The following is a 24,597-nucleotide window of genomic DNA, read 5'->3' as shown; positions in this document are numbered from 1 at the left end:
GGAGGAGCTGATGGCACCAGCAGGCTGGAAGTGGTTGATGAAAACTCTACATCCAGAGGCAGGTGCACAGTTACGGTCCTGACTGTGCGGCTGGGCATCAGCTCCATTGACGTGCAATCTTGAGGAAGCATGGATGCTCCATCACAGCCCATCCATCTCTTAGAAGAGCATGTGTGTGGAGGTCAGAGGACAAGGTGGAGCTGGCCCTCATCTTCCAGCTTTACATGGGCTCCAGGGATCCCACTCCCTTCCTCCTGTGTGCTTTGAATCTTCTCTCCATGACTTACAATAATGCCTCACCCAGTGGGACACTGTGGAAACCACTGTTAGGCTCTTGTGTATAAAGCACATTAAGTTTGGATTCCCTGGACCCATGTAAAGCCAGATGTGGTGGTGTGTATCTGTAAGCCCATATACGCCGGAGCCCACCAAAACACATCCACAAAATTAAATATTAAAAAAAGAAATTAAAAGTTTAAAACTGCATCTCACATTGTCTAGCCTGGCTTCCAACTCACTATGGTGCGCCATGCCTGGCTCGACTGACCAGAAGCATGCTGTGGGATGTTCTGTATGGCAAATGTGTTGCTGATTAGTCAATAAATAAAACACTGATTGGCCATGGCTAGGCAGGAAGTGTAGGCGGGACAAGGAGGAGAATAAAGCTGGGAAGTGGAAGGCAGAGTCAGAGAGACACTGCCAGCCACCATGATGAGAAACAGCATGCGAAGATGCCGGTAAGCCACGAGCCATGTGGCAAAGTATAGATTTATAGAAATGGGTTCATTTAAGCTGTAAGAACAGTTAGCAAGAAGCCTGCCACGGCCATACAGTTTGTAACCAATATAAGTCTCTGTGTTTACTTGGTCAGGTCTGAGGGGCTGTGGGACTGGCAGGTGAGAGAGTTTGTCCTGACTGTGGGCCAGGCAGGAAAACTCCAGCTACAGAAGCAGGCTGAGCAATCTTTTCAGCTATTATTAATCACACTTGGCTGATCTTATAAATACCAGGCTGAGGCTATAGGGAGCAGGGGGCATGGATGCAAATGTATGCAAATGCACAGCGGTCAGGAATGCCTGGTTCCAGCAGGGAAGGAGTCATAGGAAGAGTGCACACTTGGCAATCTGAGGGCACTGATGTCAACTGAAACGAACAGAAAAGATCTCAGGAGTGACATGGTCAAAGTCATGTCTGACCACCTCAGTTCAGTCCCTGGCACCACCTGCCACTGAGTCACAAAGGACCCTCGTCATCAGCCTGACTGGGTGCAGAGGCACCTGGGAGATTGGATGAGCAGAGCTCTGGAAGGGCGTTTCCAGAGACAGTGAGCTAAAAGGAAAAGATTGGCCCTGCATGTGGGCAGCACTACCTCAGGCTGGGGGCTCAGACTCAAGAGGAAGAGAAAGGGGAGGCCAGCTGAGCCCTGGCAAGCCCCTCTCTGCTCCACTGCCCACTGTGACCTGAATGTCTGTCACATGTGTCCTGCTATGATGGAAACTACGAGCCAACATAAATCCTCCCCAGCTTATCCTAACACAAAGTCAGCCCTGCCTCCAAAACCCATACCCCCAGGACACTGCAAGCCATGGCCTCCCTAAGCCTCACAGCTTAGCCCAACAAGTCAAGCAAGGTGTGGCGAACTTCTCTGCCCTCGTGAAGCTGTTCTTGACCCAGCTGGTTACAGAGCATGTAGGGGCCACGCTGTACAGTAAACTCAGCAGGCCAGAGCGAAAAGAAAGGCCCTTGGCACCTCTCGAGAGATCGCCTCTGGCTGGGCGGTGGTGGCACACGCCTTTAATCCCAGCACTCGGGAGGCAGAGGCAGGTGGATCTTTGTGAGTTTGAGGCCAGCCTGGTCTACAGAGCGAGATCCAGGAAAGGCTCCAAAGCTACACAGAGAAACCCTGTCTAAAAAAAAAAAAAAGAGATCGCCTCCAAGGCACTGATATATCTTCCAAGAGAAGTGGTCTGCAAGAATGTGGGCAGGAGGGAATCTTGGGGCACACCCTCCAGAGCGGCTGGTGGGTAAGATCTATGTTTGCTTGCATCACCTCCAACAAAACCCCAGGTGTAAGAGCAAAGCTGAAGGCTCTGTCTGTGCTGCCAAGGATCCTTGTGGCGAGGATCACCAAAGCGCCTACACACTTTACCAGAAGAGACCCCCCACACACACACTGATCTTTCTAACTCGGCTTTTCCTTTACTCTTCCTGTGGGGGAGCTCGGTGGTGCCCTCAGCAGCGTGGGTATGTTTTCCAGTGTTACCTGTCACCCACTCGTGAGGGAAGAAAAGAGCCCTATTCACTTTGTGTGAAGTAAGGCACAGACAGCAGCCTCTTTACTTTATTCATTTCTTTTCTCTGTGAAAGTGAGTAGGACTCAAGGGTGGAGGAAAGCCCATATATTAAACTCTTAAATAGATCCTTTGAGTTCAGAGTCCAAGTCAAGGAGAGGAACGGGTCACAGGTCTTGTCCCAGGAAATGAGGCCACCAAAGGAGCCTGTCCCTTAGGGAAGATAGCAAATTCAATTCTTTAAAAAAAAGTTCTCGAGGAGAAAAAAATAGAAAATTCCTAAGTTTCTGAAGCTGAAGGTAGTCCCCTCCTTGATGTCCACCCTGGAGCATCCGAAGGCAGAGTCTCCAAGTCCATTTCCACCGAGACGAATGCTCCGCCTCTGCGGCCACGGCACAAATGAGAAGAATGCGCTCGGGTTAGTCCGACTTCCGAATACATACAACGGTGGAGACTCAGACATCTGAGCCCTGCAGAGACTGAGAAAGGGGAGGTGGTGTCATCCTGGGGCGAAGCTGAAACAGAGCATTTCTGTTTATTTTATTGTCTACCTTTTTGTTTCCCATTTTTGTGAGAGGGTCTCACGGCACAACATTGGCTATACTGGAAATCACTGAATTGAGCGCCCCTGTCTCCTGAGTGATGGGATTAAAGGTACGAGCCGCTATATGTGACTTATTTTACTGTTAGTGTATCTGTGCACATGTGGGTGCAGGTCCCAGAGGCCAAAGGAGGACACGGTCTCTGTCCACTCCTAGGGGTGCCCAAGGTTTCATAGGTACACACCCTAGACAGCTGGGGAGCATCTAAATTTAAAACTGGCCCCTGAGTGAGTTCTCACCCACATTTGAATCTGATCTCAATGGTCCTCTTCTCTGATTTACAAAGAATAAAGGAGGCCCGGCCTGGTGGCACAGGTCTGTCTTCCCGGCAACTCGGGAGGCTGAGGCAGGAGGGTCACAGGTTGAAGGCCTGTCGAGGATACAGAGTGAGTCCAAGACCACCCTGAGCAGCTTAATGAGATCGATCTCTAAAAGTACAGGAGGGTAGGAATATAGGTCCGTGGTAGAGCACCTGCCTACCTGCAGGTGCCAGGCCTAAGGTACAATGCAAGAAGGCCTGGCTTCAACAGCCCCGCCCTCCAGAAAATTATGTGTTAAACACAATGAGTTTCAGAGGAAAGAGAGGTATCGGTCTCCATGCCAAGCCAACCTACACAGGTTGGGTGCAGGCCCTGCATGTGGCATCTCATTTAAACGGTCAATCAGGATCGAGCTGGCTTTGGAAATGGGCTGGTCTAGGATTCTAACACATTTGCAGAAGATGAGGGAGGCAGCAGTCAGATGGGGAGCAGTCTTCTCTTGCAGGTTCTTCTCTTTGGAGGGAACCCTGACAGTCTCAGAGACTGGATGTCCCCAACTCAAAGTGCCTTTCCCTACCTCTTAGGAAAACAGGTACTTAAAACCACTCTCGCAGGGAGGTGGTGGCGCACGCCTTTAATCCCAGCACTCGGGAGGCAGAGCCAGGCGGATCGCTGTGAGTTCGAGGCCAGCCTGGGCTACCAAGTGAGTTCCAGGAAAGGCGCAAAGCTACACAGAGAAACCCTGTCTCGAAAAACCAAAAAAAAAAAAAAAAAACCACTCTCAAAGAGCCAAGCCTGCAGACTGCACTGGAGGAAGCGTCAGCGGCTGCCTGTGTGACACAGGAGGCCCTGGGGTTCTCTGTACAGCGGTGGGGCTGTGTCCCTTGTGTGTCCCAAGCATCATCTGACCCAGCGTCTGGGGGCTCTCTTGGAGGAGTCCATGATGACTACTGAGAACATGCCTGCTGTGAGCCAAGGCTGAGGCTGTTATAGAGGTGGGTCTGACAGACTCCACTAGGCATCCATGTGGCTTAGGATCCCTGCCTCCATGGTCCTTCCTGCTCCTCCACAGACTAAGCCTCCATTCTATAAATAGCTCCCTAGTCAGTCACCATGGAAACGAGATGGGGCTGGATCTGTCCACCTTAATGGACACATCTGAGAGAAGGCTGAAAAGATGGGCACTTCAGCCAGGAAAGCTCACCTGGAAATCACGAGCTTCCCAGGTGCGGGGAGGTGCTATTCTGGTTCACCTGGAGGGAGACAGGGAGACAGACGAAGGGGTCAAGGCCAAGTGGTGGATGAGGGGCTCCTTTTCCCTTCTAGGAGGCCTAGTCCCACTGGTGACTCATGGAGCCACCAAGAAACCCCTCTCTCTCGCTCTCTTTCTCTCTCTCTCTCTCTCTCTCTCACACACACACACACACACACACACACACACACACACACACACACACACACACACACACACACGAGGGGCACACTGTGCTCAGGACCGGGTGACTGCAGCTATGTCCCCAGGATCTCCCAGGTGACAGGGCTGTCCAGTGTTGTATCCATGTCCCAGGCCTCCACCCCCAGTGCTGGTCCAGTCCTTAGAGCTGTAATCTAAGAGAACACGATTCTTCTCCCCACAAAGGGCATCTTGTGAGACACTGAGAAATCTGAAGCCATGGAAGGGGGTAGTTGGGCCAGCTTGGGCAGGTACATCAGTGTACATAATGTGGTCATGCAAAAGGGTCACAACCCCACCCAGCAGAGAGGGAAATCCCATGACAGCAGGGTGTACCCCGGAAGCACAATCAGCACAAAAATGTACACAGCACGCCAAAAAGGCAACAGCAGAAAGCCGTTGTCCCCGAACTCAGACACTGGTAGTCTGACCTTTAAAATGATGACTGCCATAGGGTTACCACACAGCTGGTACAGCCCAGTCAGTGAGCTCCGGATTCACTGAAAGACTCCTCAAAACAGAAGACAGAAAGGCGCGCGCAGCGCGTGTGTGTGTGTGTGTGTGTGTGTGTGTGTGTGTGTGTGTGTGTGTATGTGTGTGTGTGTGTGTGTATGTGTGTGTGTGGATTGAAGAAGGTACCTGATGTTCACATCTGGCCTCGCTATGAAAGTATAAACATGCACCTCCACACTTAAAAAATTATGTAAAAAAGTATAAATTATGCTCCACACTTAAAAAAATAAACACATGCGCCAAGTCACCCATTTCAGGACCATGTCGTCATTTCAAAGGCAGCATTTTAGCCCCAAAGGAGCGTAATGGTGGCCGAGCACAAGTCCATGCTGTCAGAAGGTTCAAGCTGTACCCACCCCGACACTGCATGGACCGGTCAGGGACAGCTCAAGGATGGCGAGCCCAGCTGTGGGAGGCATGGGGAAGTGTGACTCATGGCCACTTAGTCACATGCCCCAGGACCCCGTAGCTCTCATTTCCTCAAACAGAAGAAAAGCACATCTGGGGATGTGCTTGACCATTGTCCCCTTAGTAGGATGGGGTTTAGGTAAGAGACATAAAATCCTCACAGAGTCCCCGGCCACCTTCCATCCAGAGGACAAGGGGCGGGACAGCTCAGGAGAAATAATGCTGAGATTGGCCTTGGCTAGATGAGTCACTTAGAGACCCCCCCCCCCCCACACACACACACACACACTGCTCAGCCCTATCCAGGTTTATGATGGGTGTCATCCATCCACCCACCCACCCACCCACCCATCCATCCATCCATCCATCCATCCATCCATCCATCCATCCATCGTCCATCCATTATCCCTCCATCATCCAGCCAGCCAGCCAGGGCAAAGTGGAGCAGCCATGGACCAACTCTGAGCTGGAGTCCAGCCAGGTAAACAGAAAGCAGAACTCCCCCTCTGGGTTTTCTAACCTGAAAATATCCTTTTAGATTGGCTGGCGTTTTATAGTCTCCTTTCAAGACCTAGGAAAGAAGGTAAGTGTCACTGTGGGAGAAACAGGCAGAGAGTAAAATCCAGGTCATCACATCTATCCAACTACCCATCCATCTACCCACCCTCTGTTCCTCCAGTTCTCCACCCGCCCACCTATCAGTCATACATTTTTCTCCCATGCCCCTCCTTTCAACTACGTATCCTATCAATCCACCCATCTACTCATCATTCCATTTATCCATCACAGATCCATCAATCTGTCCACCATCCATCCATCACCCCACCCATCCATCCATCCATCCATCCACCCACCCACCCACCCACCCACCCATCCATCCATCCATCTTCCCTCAGCAACATTTACTGAGTGCCTCTTATTCCACCGACATGGGACAGTGTTAATCAGGCCACTGGAGCTCTTGTTCCATTGCAATATCTATTCTGACAGGGCACAGATGAATCAAAAGGGTGTGGTTGGGAGTGACCAGAGGTTTCTGCAACCTTTAACCACAGAGGTGAGGTCCAGATAAGTAAAACCAGCCAGGTTAAATAGGAAGGAAAAGTCCTCCAGCAAAGGTAAGACCAAGGACTTGAGGGTGTGGGCAGCACGTGACAGTGTCACCAGCTGCTGTCAACAGGAGTCAAAGGGACCCAGGTGTGAAACTCTACCCATCAACGCAAATATCTTTTATTCAATCTGGTGTGTAAAGACCTTGAACAAGTCAACAAGACTCTATATAAAAATGATTAATGAGAAACTTGAGGGTTTTTTTGGCCAAAGTCTTCAAACCCATCATGCATTTCCACACACAGCCTCAGCAGAGCCTAGCTCCTGTCTCATGGTCACCTGTGGCTGGCAGCCACAGTAGCCAATGTTACTGTGGGGGAACAACCTCACGAGTGTAATTCTCATCACCGAGCTGTTGAGGCCCAGGGCCCAGGACAGGGAGACTGCCCGCAGCAGCACAAGCACCTATGCCTGCCCACTGGCTCCCACATGGCTTTTCCTCAGCGGTGTCCTTTCTCGGCAGAGGCTGAACACCATGTTGATCAAGCCAGGGCCCTTGCCAAGACCAGAAACCCAAGGAGGAAATAAATGTCTCTGGTTCTCTGGGAGAAAATTAGGCACTATTTTATTTTAAACAACAAAAAAGAGTTGATCCAACACCGGCATTCACTGGAATTCCTGTTCTATACGACAGAGTCTGGCCTTTCCCTGGGGGGCTTTGGAGCCACTGCTGTACATGGCTATGTTACCTCTTCTCTCTCTCTTCTTTCTCTCTCTCTTCTCTCTTTCTCTTTCTCTTTCTCTCTCTCTCTCTCTCTGTCTGTCTCTCTCTCTCTCTCTCTCTCTCTCTCTCTCTCTCTCTCTCTCTCTCTCTCTCTCTCTCACACACACACACACACACACTTGCTCGCTCGCTCCAGGAAAAGGAAAATGATAGAACCTCAGCGTGACTTCCTGCCGCTGCTGTGGCCCCTTCTAGGTGCCCAGAGCTGGATTTCTGTCAAGTGAGGCCACTGCTTTTAAATCTAGAATATTATCGTTACTTAGGCTGGAACCCAGAGCCTCATGCGTCCTGGGTAAGGGTTCTACCACTGTGCCATGCCCAGCCTCTTTTTTTAATTGACACAAGCTAACTACCCACATTTATGCTCTACAACACTGTGGTTAGTTGTCTATCAAGGTCAAGCGAAGCCTCCCTAGGGAAAGGAATATAAAACATGGAAATGGAGTTTGAAGAATAACTTGTTTGTGACTAAGAATTAATTAATAATATTTACAATGAAAACGGACAGAATCACAGTCTTGCTGAGAATACCCAGGCTGCTGCTGGGCAGGGGTGCTTGCTGAGTCTGTATCTTTATAAGGGATGAGACGTTGGGGCTGGGATGTGGCTCGGTGGTAGAGCACTTGCCTGGCATTTGAGTCCTGGGATCATCTCCAGCATTGCACACACAGAAGATGAGAAATGAATGAGAACCAAAGAGGCAACAAAGACTTCTTTGGGCTAACAGGGAACTGCAATGCAAGCCTGGGGTTGTGGCTGTTCAGGAGGCTGAGGCAGGAAGATGGTTTGAGCCCAGGAATTGGACAACAGAGCAAGATCATGTCTCAAAAAAAAAAAAAAAAAAAAAAAACTGAAATGGTGATTGATTGTGGTGAAGCACATCTTTGTAATTCCATCAACTCAGGAGACAGGCAAGGTAGGACCACTGGTTTAAGGCTAGCCTGTACTACACAGGAAGACATTCTCCATAAATAAACAAACAAATGCTCTCAGAAGTGTGGGGGCGATACTGTGAGAAATACATTCAGGGGTGTCCACTGCCACACGGGTTATCATAGTGCCTCTGCACACTTGCACATATGGTATAGCCTCTGCACACCTCAAATACATAACTGCACCCTGAGCTTCCACATGACTAGAAGCCAGTGGGTGATGCATTGTGCTTGGATGTCCCAACAGCTAACTGATCAACAGCAATGTGCCAGCCTCATTATCATCCCACGGCACACTGGAACTATAACCACCAAGGCACCCGTGTGGATGCTCAGATATGCACCCAAAGCACCCAAGAAGCTGGATGATGTCAAGTAGACTTAACCACGAGCAACTGAGCTGTTCTGATAAAATGTCTTATCAAAGTCACTTCCCTTAAGTATTTTCAGCATGGAAAACAGTAATTTCAACAACTCCCGGCTCTGGTGTATGAGAAATCAAAATGATAACTTAGGGAGCGACAACATGGTCCATTCTTTATGTATGTTTTCTCTCAAGACTTGAAGGGCTCTGCACACAAGGGAAAAGAGCCAGTGAGACAGGAAGGAAAGGTAAGTACGTCCTGAGATAAGTCACAGATCTGCCGTGAGAGGACAGGGAGAGGAGGACCCCTGCTGACCCCTGCTCACGCCAAAGTGGAAACACCCACATTGGTACCATTATGTCCATCGGGCAGAACACAGATGCTCAGGAGCCCTGAGACTGGAGTACACATCCTGCTAAAGCCTATGCTCACATTCCTGTGTGTGCACACGCACTCACCCGGTGTGTGTTGTTGATGACAATCGGGTCAGGGTTCCCATAGTTGGGCGGGTTTGCATACGGGTCATAGCCAAGCCGAGCCAGCATGGGGGCAATCTGAGCCATATCCCTCACCACGTCCCCAGGGATGTGGCCGGTCCACTTGGAGAGTGCTTCCAAGTTCACGGGTTTGATGACCTGGTCTGTGGACCGCTCGATCCTGGGGAGAAAGGACAGTCTCGTCAGGTTGGGGGACACCCTCTGCTCTGTGGCTGCAGGGCAGCAGTAAGGCAGGGCACCCCTGGACAGCCCTGCCCCATCAGCTGTGAGAGTGCGGCCAGGGGACTGTGCCTCATGGAAGCGGCACACACCAGGAAGCAGAGCTGTGTGCTTGTGATGCAGGAGCGGCTTCCTTCAAGTGTGCATGTGTCTGTGTGCATACCTGCATGTCACATGTGTGTAGTACATGTGGAAGCCAGATGCCGAGGTCCTCAATCACTTCTCCCCCTCACCTTGCTGTGTTGGCTTGGCTGGCCAGTGAACCTCCAGGACCTGCCTTCTCCCCGCCAGACTCCTGTCCTGTGAGTTCCTTGCAACCACGTGTGGCTTTCATGTGGGTGCTGGGGACGCTGAACTCAGCTACGTTTGCCTGGCAGAAGTCTCACCCCCATTGGCCCTCTTTTACACTCCCCTGCGCCTTTCATTATTACGATTTACTTATTTATTTATTATGTGTGTATGCACAGGATGTGTATGTGTTATTTACTTATTTATTATGTGTGTATGCACAGGATGTGCATGTGTTAGTTACTTATTTATTTATTATGTGTGTATGCACAGGATGTGCATGTGTTATCTACTTATTTATTATGTGTGTATGCACAGGATGTGCATGTGTGGGGCATCACCAGGATGCATGTGTGGAGGTCAGAGGACAGCCTTGTGGAGTTGCTTCTCTCTTTCTACCTCTGAGTAGTTCTGGGGATCACACTCAGTGTCTGGGCTTGCACAGCAAGTCCCTTTACTTACTGAGTCATGTGCCAGCCCAGCCTGTGTCTCCTTAAAAGTGACTTGTTATATCTGTGACTAACTTGAGAAATTTGTCCTTGAAGAAAGAAAACATCAAACACTAAGGTTAGGCTGAACACCCCTGTGGACACCAGCTTCCTAGCATGCTGGGCCTTCAGTCTTGAGCGCACGCTTTCCTCACAGTGTCTGAGTTTTGCAGAAGGCTACCGGGAAGGAGAGGCCCACCTGGTTCCAGACTCTACTTTCAGTCACCCAATTCCCAAACCCTTCCCCAGGACATAGAAGGACGCTGAAGCTCAGAGAGGCACAGACACTTGCCTAAGGTAGCACAGCTCAAGAAGGGCAGACTTGATCTGCCGCTTGGAGCCTGGGAGGAGCTGTGGGGCCCCACTCACTTGGACAAGGAGACGCCCCCAGGCTTGCCAATGAGGTCCTCGTGGTGCAGGACAGTGTCACTCCAGGGGATGCCCAGGAAGTCCAGGATGCGCTTGAGTGAGCGCCGGGGGTGCAGCACCAACTGCTCGTAGTACACGGGCAGGCATTTGTCCCTGCCCACCTCCAGGCACTGTGCGTACATCACCTCGATGGCCTTGTTCCACTTGGTAAGACAGTCTCGGTAGCTACTGAGGTCAAAGCCTGCAATGGTGACCTTGCGAGTGATCATCGAGTGCACGGAGGCCCGGCCGTCACGCACCATTAGCAGAAACTTGGAGTTGGGGAACAGGCGTGCCAGGTAGACGGAGGACTTGAGTGTGAACGGGTCCTTGTTACACAGCACGCGCGCCGGCTCCCCGTGCTTGGCAATCACCTCCAGGATGAAGGCCTGCATGGCGGCATCCAGCACCTCGTCCGTCACACCCGCCTCGTCCAGCCGCAGCTTCTCCCGGCCAGACTTGGACCAGGCCTGCCGCATGGCCAGCACACGGGGGATGATGCGCGTCTCCTCTCCGCAGCGCACCTCAGGGTGCGCGTCCAGCATGGCGCGCATGAGGGTGGTGCCGCTGCGAGGCACGCCACCCACAAAGATGAGCGGCATGGCCTTGCCATAGCGGTATTCCACCTGGTCGGCCCCAAGCATCACCAGTTCCTCCTGCTCCGGGCGCATCCTCCGTGGGTTCCGCACGCCCCCGAGCACCGCCCGGCACTCCAACACTTGCTGCCCAAGTTGCAGAGCCAGCACCAGGGCCAGTGCGCAGCCAGCAGCCAGCAACACCTTCCGCACCGTCAGGCGCATGCCCAGCCAGGGGCCCAGGCCCAGGCAGGGGGCCCGCCTCATGGACGGGTCAGCAGGCCTACCTCGTGTGCATCTGTGGAGAGAGGACAGCGTCAGCAGGCCCATCAGGACACAAACTAGACGCTGGGGCGATAAGCTCAGGGACATGTAGGTGTAGCCCCTGCGTGGTGCCTCCCCTCGCCCCCAGGACTACTGCGGCCTCCAAAGCCTCAGGTGGACAGCACTCGATCCTCCACCACCATGGCTTTGGTGCCCTGGTCAGTCAGTTGGAGCTCCTGATCAGTGTTTCAGCTGGCCAACTGATAACAAAGGATGGTGATGGAGGTTATTATTAAAATGTTGGAAACACCAGCACAAGCCTGTATGCCAGCCAGTTGGGAGACCAAGACAGGAGGATTCCAAGTTCGAGCCTGCCTGTATCAAAAATAAAAAGTAGGGCTTGGTCTGGGAACTGTGGAGTTGGCGTGGCCTAGCTGCCTTGAGAAGCACATGCCGTAGGTTTTTCAGGTTAGAGTCCATGGCTCATGGGGCACAGCGTGCCTTTCGGTTCCTGAGAAACTGAGGCACTCCCTTGAGCAGTAGAGTGTTCCCTGTATGATCCCTTAGTCCCTTAGCAGTCAAGGAAGCTTGACAGGACAATTGGTCTTAGACACTAATCTGGTGTACCCTGTATAGCTTACAGCATTGGATCCTGGCAGCTACAACTGTATTGATCCTGGCAATCCCCACCACATTCTGTTTCTGATAAAGGTATAAAAAGTCTGATTGCTCTCAATAAAGCTGTCACAGCCTCAGTCTTGCTGTGGCCCCTCCAACCCAAGCCTGGATTAATTTCTCATCAGCCCTATCAGGTGACCTTGGTCTGGCAAGTGAGGCAGGGTGCTCACAGCTTGGGACGGAGCTCAGTGGGTGGAGGGCCTGCCTGGCATGCACAGGGCCCTGGGTTTGACTCCCCAGGACACATAAACCAGGTATGGTGGCTAATGCTTGTGACCCCCGACATGTGGGAGGTGAAGGCAAAAGGGTCGGGGATTTGGGGCCAGCTCCAGATACAGGAGGTCCTGTCTTAGAAAAAAACAACAAAACAAAAATAACCCATAACCACAGGTCGGCTGATTCCTGCGGCACACACAGCGGAACTGTGTTCCCAGCTCCCTGCACAGGCCTGGCACAGAGGAGGAAACTGAGGCTACCCAACAAGGAAGCAGCCGAGCCAGCGTCCTGACTGGCCTGCCCTGTAGTGCACGGCAGGGGACAGTCTCCTTCAACACTGTCCTTGCCTCTATCTGCATTTGGGACATGCTCACCAAGCTGGCACTAAAGTCTGTGCACTAAGCCCAGGACTGGGAAGATGGGAGGCAGGCGGCCAGGACGGCGGCCTCCACAGCACAGGTCCTGGTGAGGAAGTGAGGAGCTCCCGGGGGATATGCGTGGTGTGATGATGAGCTAGCTGCTGCTAGAGGGACTCAGAGGGGAGGAAGAGGCATCCTAGCTGGGAGCTAGCACAGCGGGGCTGAGCCGCTGGGAAGGGTGCTCCGAGCAGAGAAGCAGTCTGAGCGAAGGCTGCTGGGGCCAGAGGGAAGCGAACAGAATGAGGACGGAGCAAAGAGCCAGACCAAGTCCGAGGTCAACTCCAGGGCACCTGCCGGGCTCCAATGCTGGAGGCTAAGGACCAGGCAGCTGGGGGACTGCTTGGAGCATGGTAATGCATCTCCCCAGGCCTTGCTGACCAGAGGGTAGGAATCCAGCAGTGCTTTATTTCAGACAGGGGCTTCCCATGAAAAGCAGAGCCAGCTGCTGTCAGCCCCGGCCCAGATCACTGCCAGCACTCAGGCTCCACAGCTGGAGACCAGCACAGACAGTGGGTGTTCTCTGTCCATCTCAGACCACTCCACCCATCTCTGCCTTGGCCCCAGTCTCTCTGAGCCTGTTTTCCTCGCCTGCCCCTTGAGCCTTTTGCTGGAATCAGTTGAGTGGGTCCAGATTTACCCAGTTCTATCACTTCTGACTCAGCTAGCCACACTCAAACTGAGGACAGTCCACAGCAAGGTTGAGAAGTGCCTGCCAAGGCAGATAAACCTGGCCCAGGGCCAGCAAGCTGAGCATCAGATCACAGCAGGGGCCTCTCCCTGGAAAAACAACTCACTTTCTTCTGCCGATGCTGGGGCTGCTCCCCACTTCAATTCTGGACCCATGATGGGAAAAACTGATTCCAAGGCACTTTTAGGGGAGAGAGCAGGCTGGCCAGGGCACAAAGCCACTCAGATATCTAAGGATGCCTCAAGTGTTCGCAAAGCTTGCCCGGTGGATCTGAGATCCAAACTCTGCCACTTGCAATGACTACTGTGCCAAGGAAGCCACCAACCACACCTTAGCTGGAATTTCACCCTTGGGGGTAAAAAGGTAGTGTGTGTGTGTGTGTGTGTGTGTGTGTATGGGGGGGTATGCTTTAACTGTAGGTTGCTTGCAGAATGGGGCAGTACAGTGTGCATGTGTGTGCACATGCATGTGTGCGTGCATGTGTGTATGGGCCTGTGGTTGGGAACTGACACAGGAACCCTAGAGGAAAAAGGAACACAGGACAGCGAATGGTTATCACACATCCAGTTTGCCCCCAAGTCATTCACGTATTTCGGAATCCGAAGTCTAGCAAACATCCTGCCTGCATTTTGTTTTTATAATTCTAACAAGCTCAGAGCTACACAGCCAGGACTACAGGCCCGACCAAGGTCAAGGCCATGCTTGTCCGAAAGAAAACAACTCTTCTTAGGCAGGTGAGATGAGGGCAGCTTTGAGGAGCCACTGTTGTCCCAGCAGTGAAGGCAGCTGGCAGGAGTTCTGTAGAACTGGATTCAAATCCTGCCTCTGCAACTTGCTGGCTCGCAACATAGACAAGAGACTTTCCTTTCAGCCAAGGAGAGCAATGGTAATCATTACACCATGGACATTGGATGCCGTACTGCCCCTGCTTGTCTATAACCCACAGTGCACCTGTAGTTTCCTGAGGGCTGGCATTCCCGGTGTACCAGGTTCCTGCATTTTAACTAGCCAGCTGGGCAGAAAGCTCACCCGCCTGATGCTGGCAGGGAACACAGGACAGTGGGGTCTCTGGGTGGACTCACCTCCCCTGGGTACCCTCATTTCCAAGCACCAGTCCTCGAGCCTGCTCAGCACGGCTTCCTGTCCCCACAGTCCTGTAGTAGATCAACAGAGATGCTGTGTCAGCAACAGGCTGAGGCACAGGGGCTTCCGGGCTCTCGGAGGCACCGGACAACGGCCTTTAGGGGAGAAACTGTGCAGACCTTTGTTACGGTGAGTCACCTGGTCCTCTAGGACAGTGGTTCTCAACCTGTGGGTTGCGACTCCTTTGGCAAACCTCTATCTCTAAAAATATTGACATTACGATTCATAACAGCAGCAAAATTATAAAGCAGCAACAAAAATTATTTTATGGTTGGGGTGGGGGGTCACCACCACCTGAGGAACTGTATTAAAGGGTTACAGCGTTAGGAAGGTTGAGAATCACTGTTCTAGGGAGTTTGCTGGCTCGGATCACAAGGTACTGCTGACCGGGGATCCCGAGTCCCTGCAGCCTCTCCCATCCTCTCAGCCCTGAATGTCAGGAAAAGCAAACAACACAGCAGCATGCCTGCCACCACCCAGGGCATGCTGGGCATGACTGGCCAGGCGGTGCACTGTGCAGCTCCAAAGGGTACCGTGTACCCAGGTATGGCATTCCCTGTCATCAGATAATGCGCAGCCTCCGCCACCCAACACCTACTCAGTGCCTGCCTAAGTTACATGTATCTCAAAGTCCGACGGGGAAGAGAGTAGAATTCCTCTCACCAGCTGACCCAAGAGTTAACTGAATCCGCTTCCCATCTTGGTCTGTGAGACTTCATAACTCAGTTCTCAAACACCGTGTTTCAGGCAGAGGCTGTGTCCCCATGGGCCTGGCATCCCAAGAGGGCACTCACAGCCTGGGAAGGGGTGTCGGCAGGTACACTGCACTCCTGTGGTTTACCATCACGAAATTCCCACTCCCCTATCTAAGAGAAAGAGCTCCTGCCGCTGGAGCGGGCAGAGTTCACAGACACACACCCACAGCTGACATTCCACGTCCCTCCTCGGTTCTGTCTCAGATGCCGGTATGGACGGTACAGAACGGCACAGAGTCTCAATTCCCCTAGTGTGTAAACAGGGGCCGCTGGAAGCTCCAGCTGGACAGAAGGACCTGGAACGCCAGCAGTGACTGTCATTTGTGTCCCAATGGGAAGGAGTGGCTGCCTGTGTCTGTCCTCCATCTCGTTCCTCACCTTTATCATTTATTTCATTTGTGTCTTTCCTGTTCTCTGGAAATCCAGCCCTGCTAATACAACGAGGCCCCGCTGGAGAAGAGGCCCCACCTCGTCCTACACTGCAAGATGCTCAGGCCCGGGACTCCTGGACATGATGGCCGACTCCCCCGGGAAGAAACCGAGAAATCCAAGGAGGGCACTGGAAGCTTCCAGAAGCAGCTGGAGCCAACCCGGCTGCCCGCAGGAGGCCCTTGAAATGTCAAGTGTGCCCCAGGCTTGCCAACCCCACAGCTGGCACCAACCAAACGCAAAGAACACAGGCTCGCTGCAGCCATGGACTGACTGATGGGCTGTCCATCTCAGAGCTGGGCACCCGATGCACTGCACAGGGATTGAGAAGACGTTTGGATTCAAGTTCAGCCAAACCAAATAAAATGGTAAAATTCACTTCGCTTTGCACAGGCCATATGCCAAAGGCTCAGAAGCCACTGGTGCCGGGGGGACCATCATACTGGGTAGCCCTGACCTACATCGGGGTGACAAATGACAGCCAGCCTCAGTGGTCCCAGACCGAGGGATGCTTTGTGTGCTGAGCACCGGCAGGGGCTATGTGCAAAGGCTCATCTGAGCTTGGAGGGGAGACTGCCTCTGTGGGGGCATGTGTGGCCTTCTTGTCTGTTTTCCCTAGACGGCGGTGTGGAACAACTATCCACACTGCATTTACACTGCACCAGGGGTGCAGATCAATCTGAGGTGATCTGCAGTACACAGAGGTGGGCCAGCAGGAGGGCTCAGCAGGCAAAGGCACCAGCCACATGAGCATGGTAGTAACCTGAGTTCGTTCCCGGACCCACAGAGATGTGGAGAGCACTGACCCCACAGAGTCGGTCCCTGACCTCCATGCTTACCCCAGGGCATGTGCGCTCCCCATCACACATACAATAATAAAGGAAAACGACAGAGTGTGTGGAGGGTGTGCACAAATACTAAGACCTTTCATGTCTGTGGTCGGAGCACAGGCGATGAGGGAGGGAGGGGAGGGAGAAGGGAGAGCACTCTGCAGGAACAGCAGCCTCAGAAACTGTCAGTACACCACAAACCCCTGAACAGTGGCCACAAGAGCAGTCACAGACTGTCAGCCTCTATTCTGGAACCTTCTACTCAGTGCTGAGCTCTTCCACACAACGCTGACTCAGAGGACAGTGAGAGGCAGAGGTGGGGTCCACAGCTCTCTCTTCTCACAGGAAGGTCGCCAGTCAACACGAAGCCAGGGGTTATCTGCATCTTGCCTCGCCCATACTCCCATTGGCCCTGCGCCTGCACAGTGGGCTCTGCCTTCTAAGGACCAGCTGGGTCTGTGAGGATGCAGGGCAAGTGGAACTGTGCCCCAGGGCGGAATCACTAGTAAGGCAAACTAACTGGCACCCAAAACAGTAGCAGAAGACTGTGACACACTCGGATGCTCCCTGCAGAGTCCTGACTGTCGGGACGTTTTCTCCTAAAACACGCTCCTGGGGCTGTTGGTCACACTGTCTCTCTGTGATGAGGGCGTCGGAGGATTACTAGGTTTTCCATTTGTGTGCCAGGCACAGAAACGGTACAGGCTGCCTGCACTCAGACCCAGCTGTATGGGCCTGGCCTATCACTGCCTAACCTCCCTGAGTTCCTCTGAGCAACAGCTGACGATGCCTTTGGGTGTTTCCACACTCAACGTGAAACAGCACTGCAAATACGAGCAGCCTCCTGGAACACGGGGAGGGGCTGTCAGGGAAGCCACGCAAGGGCGTCTGCCCAATGCAAGTGCTGCCACGGCCGGTGCCCCGAAGCGGGTTTGTCCCCATCTGCTGATGGAAGAGGCTGTGGTCCCCAAGTGTCACGATGGGCAGAAACCACACAGCTGAGGAAGCGGAAAAGTCAGTTTCCAAATTCAGCTCCGTCCTTCAATGCTGCCCCACCCCGATGTCATGCAGCTCTCAAAACGGGCCACGAGGGAATGGGGGCCTCACACCAGCTCTCAGCTCGTCCCCAGGCTGCCCAGGGGTCATGAAAAGGGAAGGGGGAGCAAGTGCGGAGGGTTCTGAGGGAACCGCCTGCCCCAGACAGACACTTGTTTCCTGGGCATCTACTATGTGACCGCACCACTCACACTAGTGGGGTTCAGTGAGGCCAGAGACAACAATGGAGGGTTGGGTCACCCTCAGCTACACAGGGAGTTCAAGGCCACCCAGGGCTACACCAGAGTCTGTCTCTAACAGAAGCAAACAAAAGACGCAGCCCAGGTGCCAAGGGCAGAAGGAAACAGCCAGTTTGAGAGCAGGCACCCACAGCCAGTTTGAGGAGCAGGCACCCAAGTGTGTCGACATTTTGGCTCAAACCCGCCTGCACTTTCTGAACTGGCCTTTCTCCATTTTCAGCAGATCAAGAGGGCCCCAAGAAAAACGAGCTGTGAGTAGTGGGAGCTCACAGTCCATGGGGCTGGCTGCAGGAGCTCACAGTAAAGTGGCCCTGGGCGGGGCCAGGGTCCCTGTCCACAAACCCAGACTGGCTGTGTGGTCCTGCCCCCAGGGAACCAACTCTCAAACTACCCACCACCAGGCAGCAAGGCCATCTCACTCCTACACCACTCTACTCCCCCATGGCGGGGTCTATGATACCCCTGACACTCTGACACCCTAGGTGTTAGAGACCACTGACCCACTCTGAAGGGGAGCCACCCAAGAAAGCCAGCAGTGAGAGGGTGGGAGAAGCATCTCAGGCCATGGCTGCTGTTAATCTTGGGGAACATGCAGGGTGGCATGGGGGAGGGCACTGCAGGGTAGTAGAGATGAGGGCATGCAGGGTGGTCAAGAGGAGGCACACAGTGTGGCACAGGGGCGAGGGAAGGGCTCCACAGCCACTGCCTTCTTTCTGCAGCGCCAACCTTCGGTCTCCATGACTCTCCTTTACAAATCAACTTCCTACGAAGACTCAGGGCCACACAACTGGAAGCCACCTGTCTCTTCGGGGCCCAGGGTCTTGCCCCTGACTCAATTTGTTAATTTTACCTAGACTGATGGAGGCAGGACCCCAATGCCACCCCTGCGTCCCCTTCGGAGGCCCAGACCAGCACCCTTTTTGAGGTGTGAGGTAGGAGTGGGGAGCAGTGAGTCTGATCCTCTCACGGCTTCTCCACTCCAAAGCTGGAGTCCTGGGTTGGTCTGTGCCAGTTCTCTGTGAGGAACACAGATGTCTGGAACAAAGCGAGTCACAAGAACCACACAGCTTCAGACAAGGCTGGCATAGTCATCACCACTGCCCCAACACCCTGTCTGTCCATCAAGACTGGGGAATCAAGCCAGACACAGTCTTGCGATGTGGGATCAACAGTGGCTTCCTGTCCCGCACACGTCCCACCCCCAGCTTCTGTGTGTAACCTGGAGAGCTCACAAGCCACTTCAGTGAAGGCCTCTGAAGGTCAGATGCGCTCTGACTCAGCACAAAAGTCAACGTAGGTACCAACACAAGAAGGTAGGAGGCTGTGTTCCGGCTGGGTACCTCACAAAGCCGTGTGGCAAACAGGCCTGGGACTTACGGCTCGGTGTGCAGACTCCCAGGTGGGCCTGTGAGTTTTGCATACATTTTGGATCTAACACAGGACCCACAGACTGAGAAAACTATCACCACACGTTACTAAGGCACAGGTGGATCCCAGGAGTGTCTGAAGCTGGAGCTCTTAGTCTTTGCCCTGCTTAACGCACACTGTTGGGGACAGTCCATCCAGTGCCCTGCTCGGCTCCTAGCTTCGGGCCCGTGGCGATGCCTCGCTCTGGGCCTCTGTGCCGAGAGGCCTCAAGGTCCCTGTCCAGGACAGTACAAGCAGGAAAGGGTCAGGACAACCTTGTAGGAGCCCAGCTTCCTGCAATCACACACCACCTACACAGGATCCTGTCCCCAGGAAGCTGGGGGTGGGGGCTGAGCACTGGTACGGAGTCCTGCACACCTGGCTATGACCCATCTCTGCTGATGGAGACAATGTGGGACACACACACACACACACACACACACACAAAACCCTCTTCCTCTCCCTCTCTGAAGACACCATTCAGAACAGCTTCCTCACGGGTCACCCTTGTGCTAATCTCTGTCCAGTTTCACGATGCAACCCAGCCTGGCATTAAATTAGAGAAATCCTCCTGCCTCAGCTTCTCAAATGCTGACATTACAGTGTGGGACCTAAGTGGCAGTTCCAGCTAGCTTAGTGTGTGTAGTGAGTTCTCTCAAGCTCTGTGAGGACGGCACTAGACACTCAATCGCAGATGAGGCCCAGGAGGCTCTGAGGTTGAACCCCTTTGCCAGAGTCAGGATTAAAGGAAGGCCCAACCTGGGCTGGGCTTAGAGACCATGCTGCCTCCACCTTCACTCCAGGTGGGATCTGAGGCAACAGGGGGAGAGGAATGCTACTTCCAGGAGCATGCAGGCTTCTCTTGTGGTGTCCTGGGGGCAGTGGCCTCCACTCAGCCAGCCACCTGTGACAGTTCTGAGTCTATGGTCTTTAGGGGACAGTCCGGGAATGGACAATGTCCTGCAGCCTGGGCACAAATCCCACTGCACTGCTCATACGCCAGGCCACTTTCTGCTCTGGGATTCAGTTTCCCCATGAGATTTCCAAGGGGAGGGTGAATTCTGTTTCCTGCACTTGGGCTACACCAAGTTCCATGGCCAGGACCTACTATAATCTGGTGCCTGAACTGGTACCCCCACCTAGAATTTGTTACTATTCTGCAGAACTAGGGATAAATCTAGGGCCCCATGCATGCTGAGAAAATGCTCATCACTGAGTCCCACCCAGGCCATGGTCTATGTTTGAAAAGCGGAGGGGCTGGCCCCATGTCTATATAGTGGAGTCTTTGGACCGGAGGGTAGGAAGTGAAGGAAGATAACACACTCCACATGCTGGAGCCTGAGTCACTCAGCACCCCAATGAGGGTAGCCTGTGCTCCCCCCCCGCATGACTTGGAGCTGAGTGGGTGAGACTGAATGAGACTCAGTGTCCCCTCGGGTTAGTGGAAGGGAGTGTGGCGGCTGGAGGCTGTACCCTGAGAACCCTGAAGGAATAGTGTCCTTCGCCATACCAGCACGCCTACCCTTGCTTGCCCATGGGGCTCATCTGTGTAGGCCACTCTGTCTTTTCCTCAGTCAGTACTCTGCTTGCTTCTTTCCCACAAGGCCATGTGGTATTACAAGAACACAGAGGTTGTGGTCCATGAGGCCTGGGGGCTCAGGGCACAGGGAAAGTCTCTAGACAGGCTGGGATCACATGTAGTTCTGCTCTGCCAAGGTCCAGCCATGGGAGGGGGACAGTTAAAAGAAGCAGCCTCAGTTTCCCCGTCTGCACACTGAGGCTAGGCTGCCTGCCTGGGAGACTCAATCTGAAGACTAACACAGTGAGTCAGGACTTGGCAGCCACCAACTTCCCACCACCTGGTCACTCACTGTCTTCACACCCCAAGGGGTGATTTTGCCTCTTTGGACAGGTGACAATGTCTGAGGACAGGTCTGGTTGTGACAACCAGGGGCCGGGAGGGGAGGAGGTCATGATGCTATCAAATGTCCTCCACCAATGAGCCCCAACCCCAAGTGATCAGAGGTTCAGGCCTCAGGTCATTCATAGGCAACAGAAAAACAAGGTTTTTCCATGTTACATGTCAATCACACGGGGTCTGGTACACACTGCTTGAACATCTGCTGCACACCAGACCCCGCTCCAGCCCAGAGCCACACTGGTCAACTGCCTGTGCAAAGCGATGCTCTCAGGGGACAGGACACGCAGGATCCACAGTGCTTGTCAAATGTTCCCACACCCTTGCATGTACACACCACTCACTCAGACAACGCCATCCTGGCAGACATGTAGGCTCCCTCTGTCTTTGATGGACAACCCACACATTGAAAGGACCCTGTTTGTGTGCCCCATGGGACAGGTGCCCCAGGGAGTTGCTGGACAGTAAAGGATGGGACACCAGGAGCATGCCAAGTCCCACTCCAAGGACCTGGGTCTGTCCCTCAACAGCCCCCCCACATCTGCACACCAGACACCCTGCCGGCTCCATGCAGAGGACCCTGAGGGAGCCAGAAGGACACGAGACTGCAGCTGGCTCGTTCCCTGCATCACAGATAATGTAAGCACCACAGCCTTCCCACCACACCAACCTTCGGCTGCCTGGCTCTGCCGTCTTCACCAAGCTGGCGACTCCCCCCATCTGGCGATTTAGACTGAAGGAGGAGTTCGGACAAACAACCGGGCATCTGTCACCTCCGAGGCCCGATAGCTACGCCTTCTAAATCCAGCCCCAGCAGGACCCCTAGGCCACCTACTGGCCCAGTCACTCAGACTTTCATAGTTTCTAGGAACATGAAATCATGGAAAACCAGCAAATGACAGAGTGTTCCTGAGGGAGGAGACGGCCTGTGGGCAAGGTGTCTGGGTGCCAGTGGCCAGGCTGCCCTGTGCCTGCTCATGTCCAGTCATGCGGGACTGAGGACCAGCTGGGCGAAGAGCGAGTGCTGGGGTTACAGGTACACCACACCATGCTTGACTAAGGCAGTCTGCTTTTCCTATCTAAGCACAGGAATCTTTGAATCTGGGGTCCACCTTGTGCCTCCAGCACATCTCAACCATGAAACCGCCTTCAGGGGAAACAGCTGGTCCACACTTAGACTTCCTAAGGCTTACAGTTGACAAGGGGCATCTGATGCCTCAAAGGTTCCAAATGCACGCAGCTCTCCAAGAGTGATGTGGGTACCTGCACTGACATCTAGACAGCCCTTAGTACAGCCACAGGTGGCTTGTGACTCTTGTGGTGGACCCACTTGTGGCTGAGCACCCCCTCAGGCCTCATGATTCTCCCACCTCAGTCTCTAGAGCACCTGGGAATACAGGCTTGCACCTCTAGGCCTGACACACCAATGACTCTGAGGCTCAAACCTCCCATTTCCACCTCGTACTGACCAAACAATGCTCTGCAGGAAAGAGGAAATGTGTGGTGTGTCTCCGGGATACACAGAGAGCTCAGTGAAACTGGCCAGGCAGAGAGAGAGGCAGCCTGGCAGACAGACAGGTTAAAGAGAAAAAGCTTGCCCAAATTGTAAGCCAAGCGCAAGAACCAGGACTCAGTACTTCCTATCATGGAACTGGGCTAAGGGCATCATGGGATCGTTCGGTCTGAAGAAGATGATGGTAACCTCAGTGTCGGCAAGGACATGGCACAAACAGAGCTTTCCGGCTCCAAGGTGTATGTATGGGTAACACACCTGGCCATCTGGTCACGCCACCCATACCTTAGCACCTGGCACTGACCCCAGACTCAGACCTCACAGACCATGCTGAATGTGACGATTCTCTGCCATTCAGCATGTCCTTGGCCAAGGGCACATCCATCAGAATTATATCAAGCAGTCCCCAAAGTGCACGTCCTGAGTGCTCCCAGCAGGCTCTGCTGGGAACAACCTGGGTGCCTGTCACCAACTGGATGAACAAACAAATGATCACAGATCAATAAACAATGCTTGATTGGCCAGGAAGAAGATGCCAGACGGTCACATGACTAGACCAGCTCACAACAGTGGACTTTACGAATGGAAAATCAATACAAGAAAGTCAAAAACACAAGGTACCCTCAGTCCTCAGGAGTCACAGGCTGCCAGGGCTGAGGCACAGTACTGCTGGCCCGGCACCTGCCGTTGGCACCCTGTTCCTGAGGAGCACACAAGCTCTCATTCACTCTCATCCGCACTCCGTGCCAGGCACCAGGCACGTAATGGTTACACAGGCTGAGGCTTCTGGTAAGGCCACCCACACCTCAGCACCTGGCACCGACCCCGGCCTCACACCCCATAAACCAGCTGTGGGCCAACGGTCTATGGGCAAGGCCAAGACCAGCTACCTGCTTGTCCTCACAGCCACCCCAGGATGTGGGGACACACTCACAGGGTCTTTCCTGATGACATCCACCTCCAATGTCTGGGACCAGAGGGTTCGGACTGTCCTTGCACAGGCTACCTACATCTGCCAGGGGTGCTCTCTTCTCACCACCCACGTCACTGGGTCACCAAGCCACATCACCATCAACGCAGCCTGGAATCTGCTGCTGTCACCACCCACAATGTGGGGTGCCGGCATATCGGCACCCACTTCTTACCACCCACTCTGTCCCAAGCCTCTTCAGGACTCCTTGCTGGCCTCTGATTCTGCCCTGTCTGCTCAGCTGGGTCCCCAGGAGCAGCCAGGGCTACCAAGTGAGAAGCAGTCAGACAAAACAGGAGAGAGAAGACGAAAGGGAAGGAAACCGGGCCGACATCGGGGAGTGCTCACCGCACGAGCATGAGAACCCGGGTTCAGATCCCGGCACCCACGTAAAAAGCTGGGAGTGGTAGTGTGTCTGTAACCCCGGGCCTGGGGAGGAGTACGGAAGGATCTCTGGGCTCTCTGGCTGCCAGCCAGGCTCGCTGCGAGCTTCCTCAGAAATAAGGAGGTCATGGCCGAGGAAGACGCCTGACGTCAACATTTGGCCTGTGCCCGCGTGTGCTCCCCAACCTTGACCGCTGCCCCTGCCCAGGTCCCCAACAGGCCTCACTCGGTTCACTCCGCTCCGGCTCCTCAGACCCTCACTGTTGCACACGCACACACGCACGCGCATGCACACACGCTCACTCACCTGGTTGATTTTCCATCTCTCACCTTTCACCTCCTCCCAGGCTCTCTTTAATGTTTATTTTATGTATTTATGTGTGTATGGGGGTTATGTATGCCTCGGTATGCTCGTAGAGGCTGGAGGACAACTTGCGAGAGTGGGCGCTTTCCTTTCACCAAGTGGGTCGTCAGGGTTAGCAGCAAGCCCCGTTACCCACTCAGCCACCTCGCCTGCCTCTTGAGGGCTTTTCTGATCATCCACCTTCCTCAGCA

General features: G+C 53.6%; 1 protein-coding gene across 3 annotated transcripts in view; it reads right to left on the bottom strand.

Annotated features, from left to right (window-relative positions):
• Window positions 1-2,327: 2,327 nt before the first annotated feature.
• Window positions 2,328-24,597, bottom strand: part of Tpst2 (tyrosylprotein sulfotransferase 2) — a 35,475-nt gene continuing 13,205 nt past the window's right edge. Inside the window, exons 2-7 of one of the 3 annotated variants that reach the window (XM_052754951.1) lie at window positions 14,481-14,552; window positions 10,520-11,431; window positions 9,117-9,315; window positions 6,048-6,098; window positions 4,358-4,406; window positions 2,328-2,770 (exon numbers count right to left, since the gene is read on the bottom strand). In XM_052754951.1, the coding sequence (XP_052610911.1) occupies window positions 4,365-4,406; window positions 6,048-6,098; window positions 9,117-9,315; window positions 10,520-11,400 (1,173 nt within the window). In that variant the 5' untranslated portion in view covers window positions 11,401-11,431; window positions 14,481-14,552 and the 3' untranslated portion in view covers window positions 2,328-2,770; window positions 4,358-4,364. Of the gene's footprint in view, window positions 2,807-4,357; window positions 4,407-6,047; window positions 6,099-9,116; window positions 9,316-10,519; window positions 11,432-14,480; window positions 14,553-24,597 lie in introns of those variants that run through there. The other 2 variants (XM_052754950.1, XM_052754952.1) reach the window with 2 other exon arrangements.

The sequence above is a fragment of the Peromyscus californicus genome, unplaced genomic scaffold, assembly GCF_007827085.1.
Source record: "Peromyscus californicus insignis strain IS unplaced genomic scaffold, ASM782708v3 Scaffold_2__1_contigs__length_46816999, whole genome shotgun sequence".
NCBI classification, from domain to species: domain Eukaryota; kingdom Metazoa; phylum Chordata; class Mammalia; order Rodentia; family Cricetidae; genus Peromyscus; species Peromyscus californicus.
This window is presented reverse-complemented; position numbering and strand designations above follow the sequence as displayed.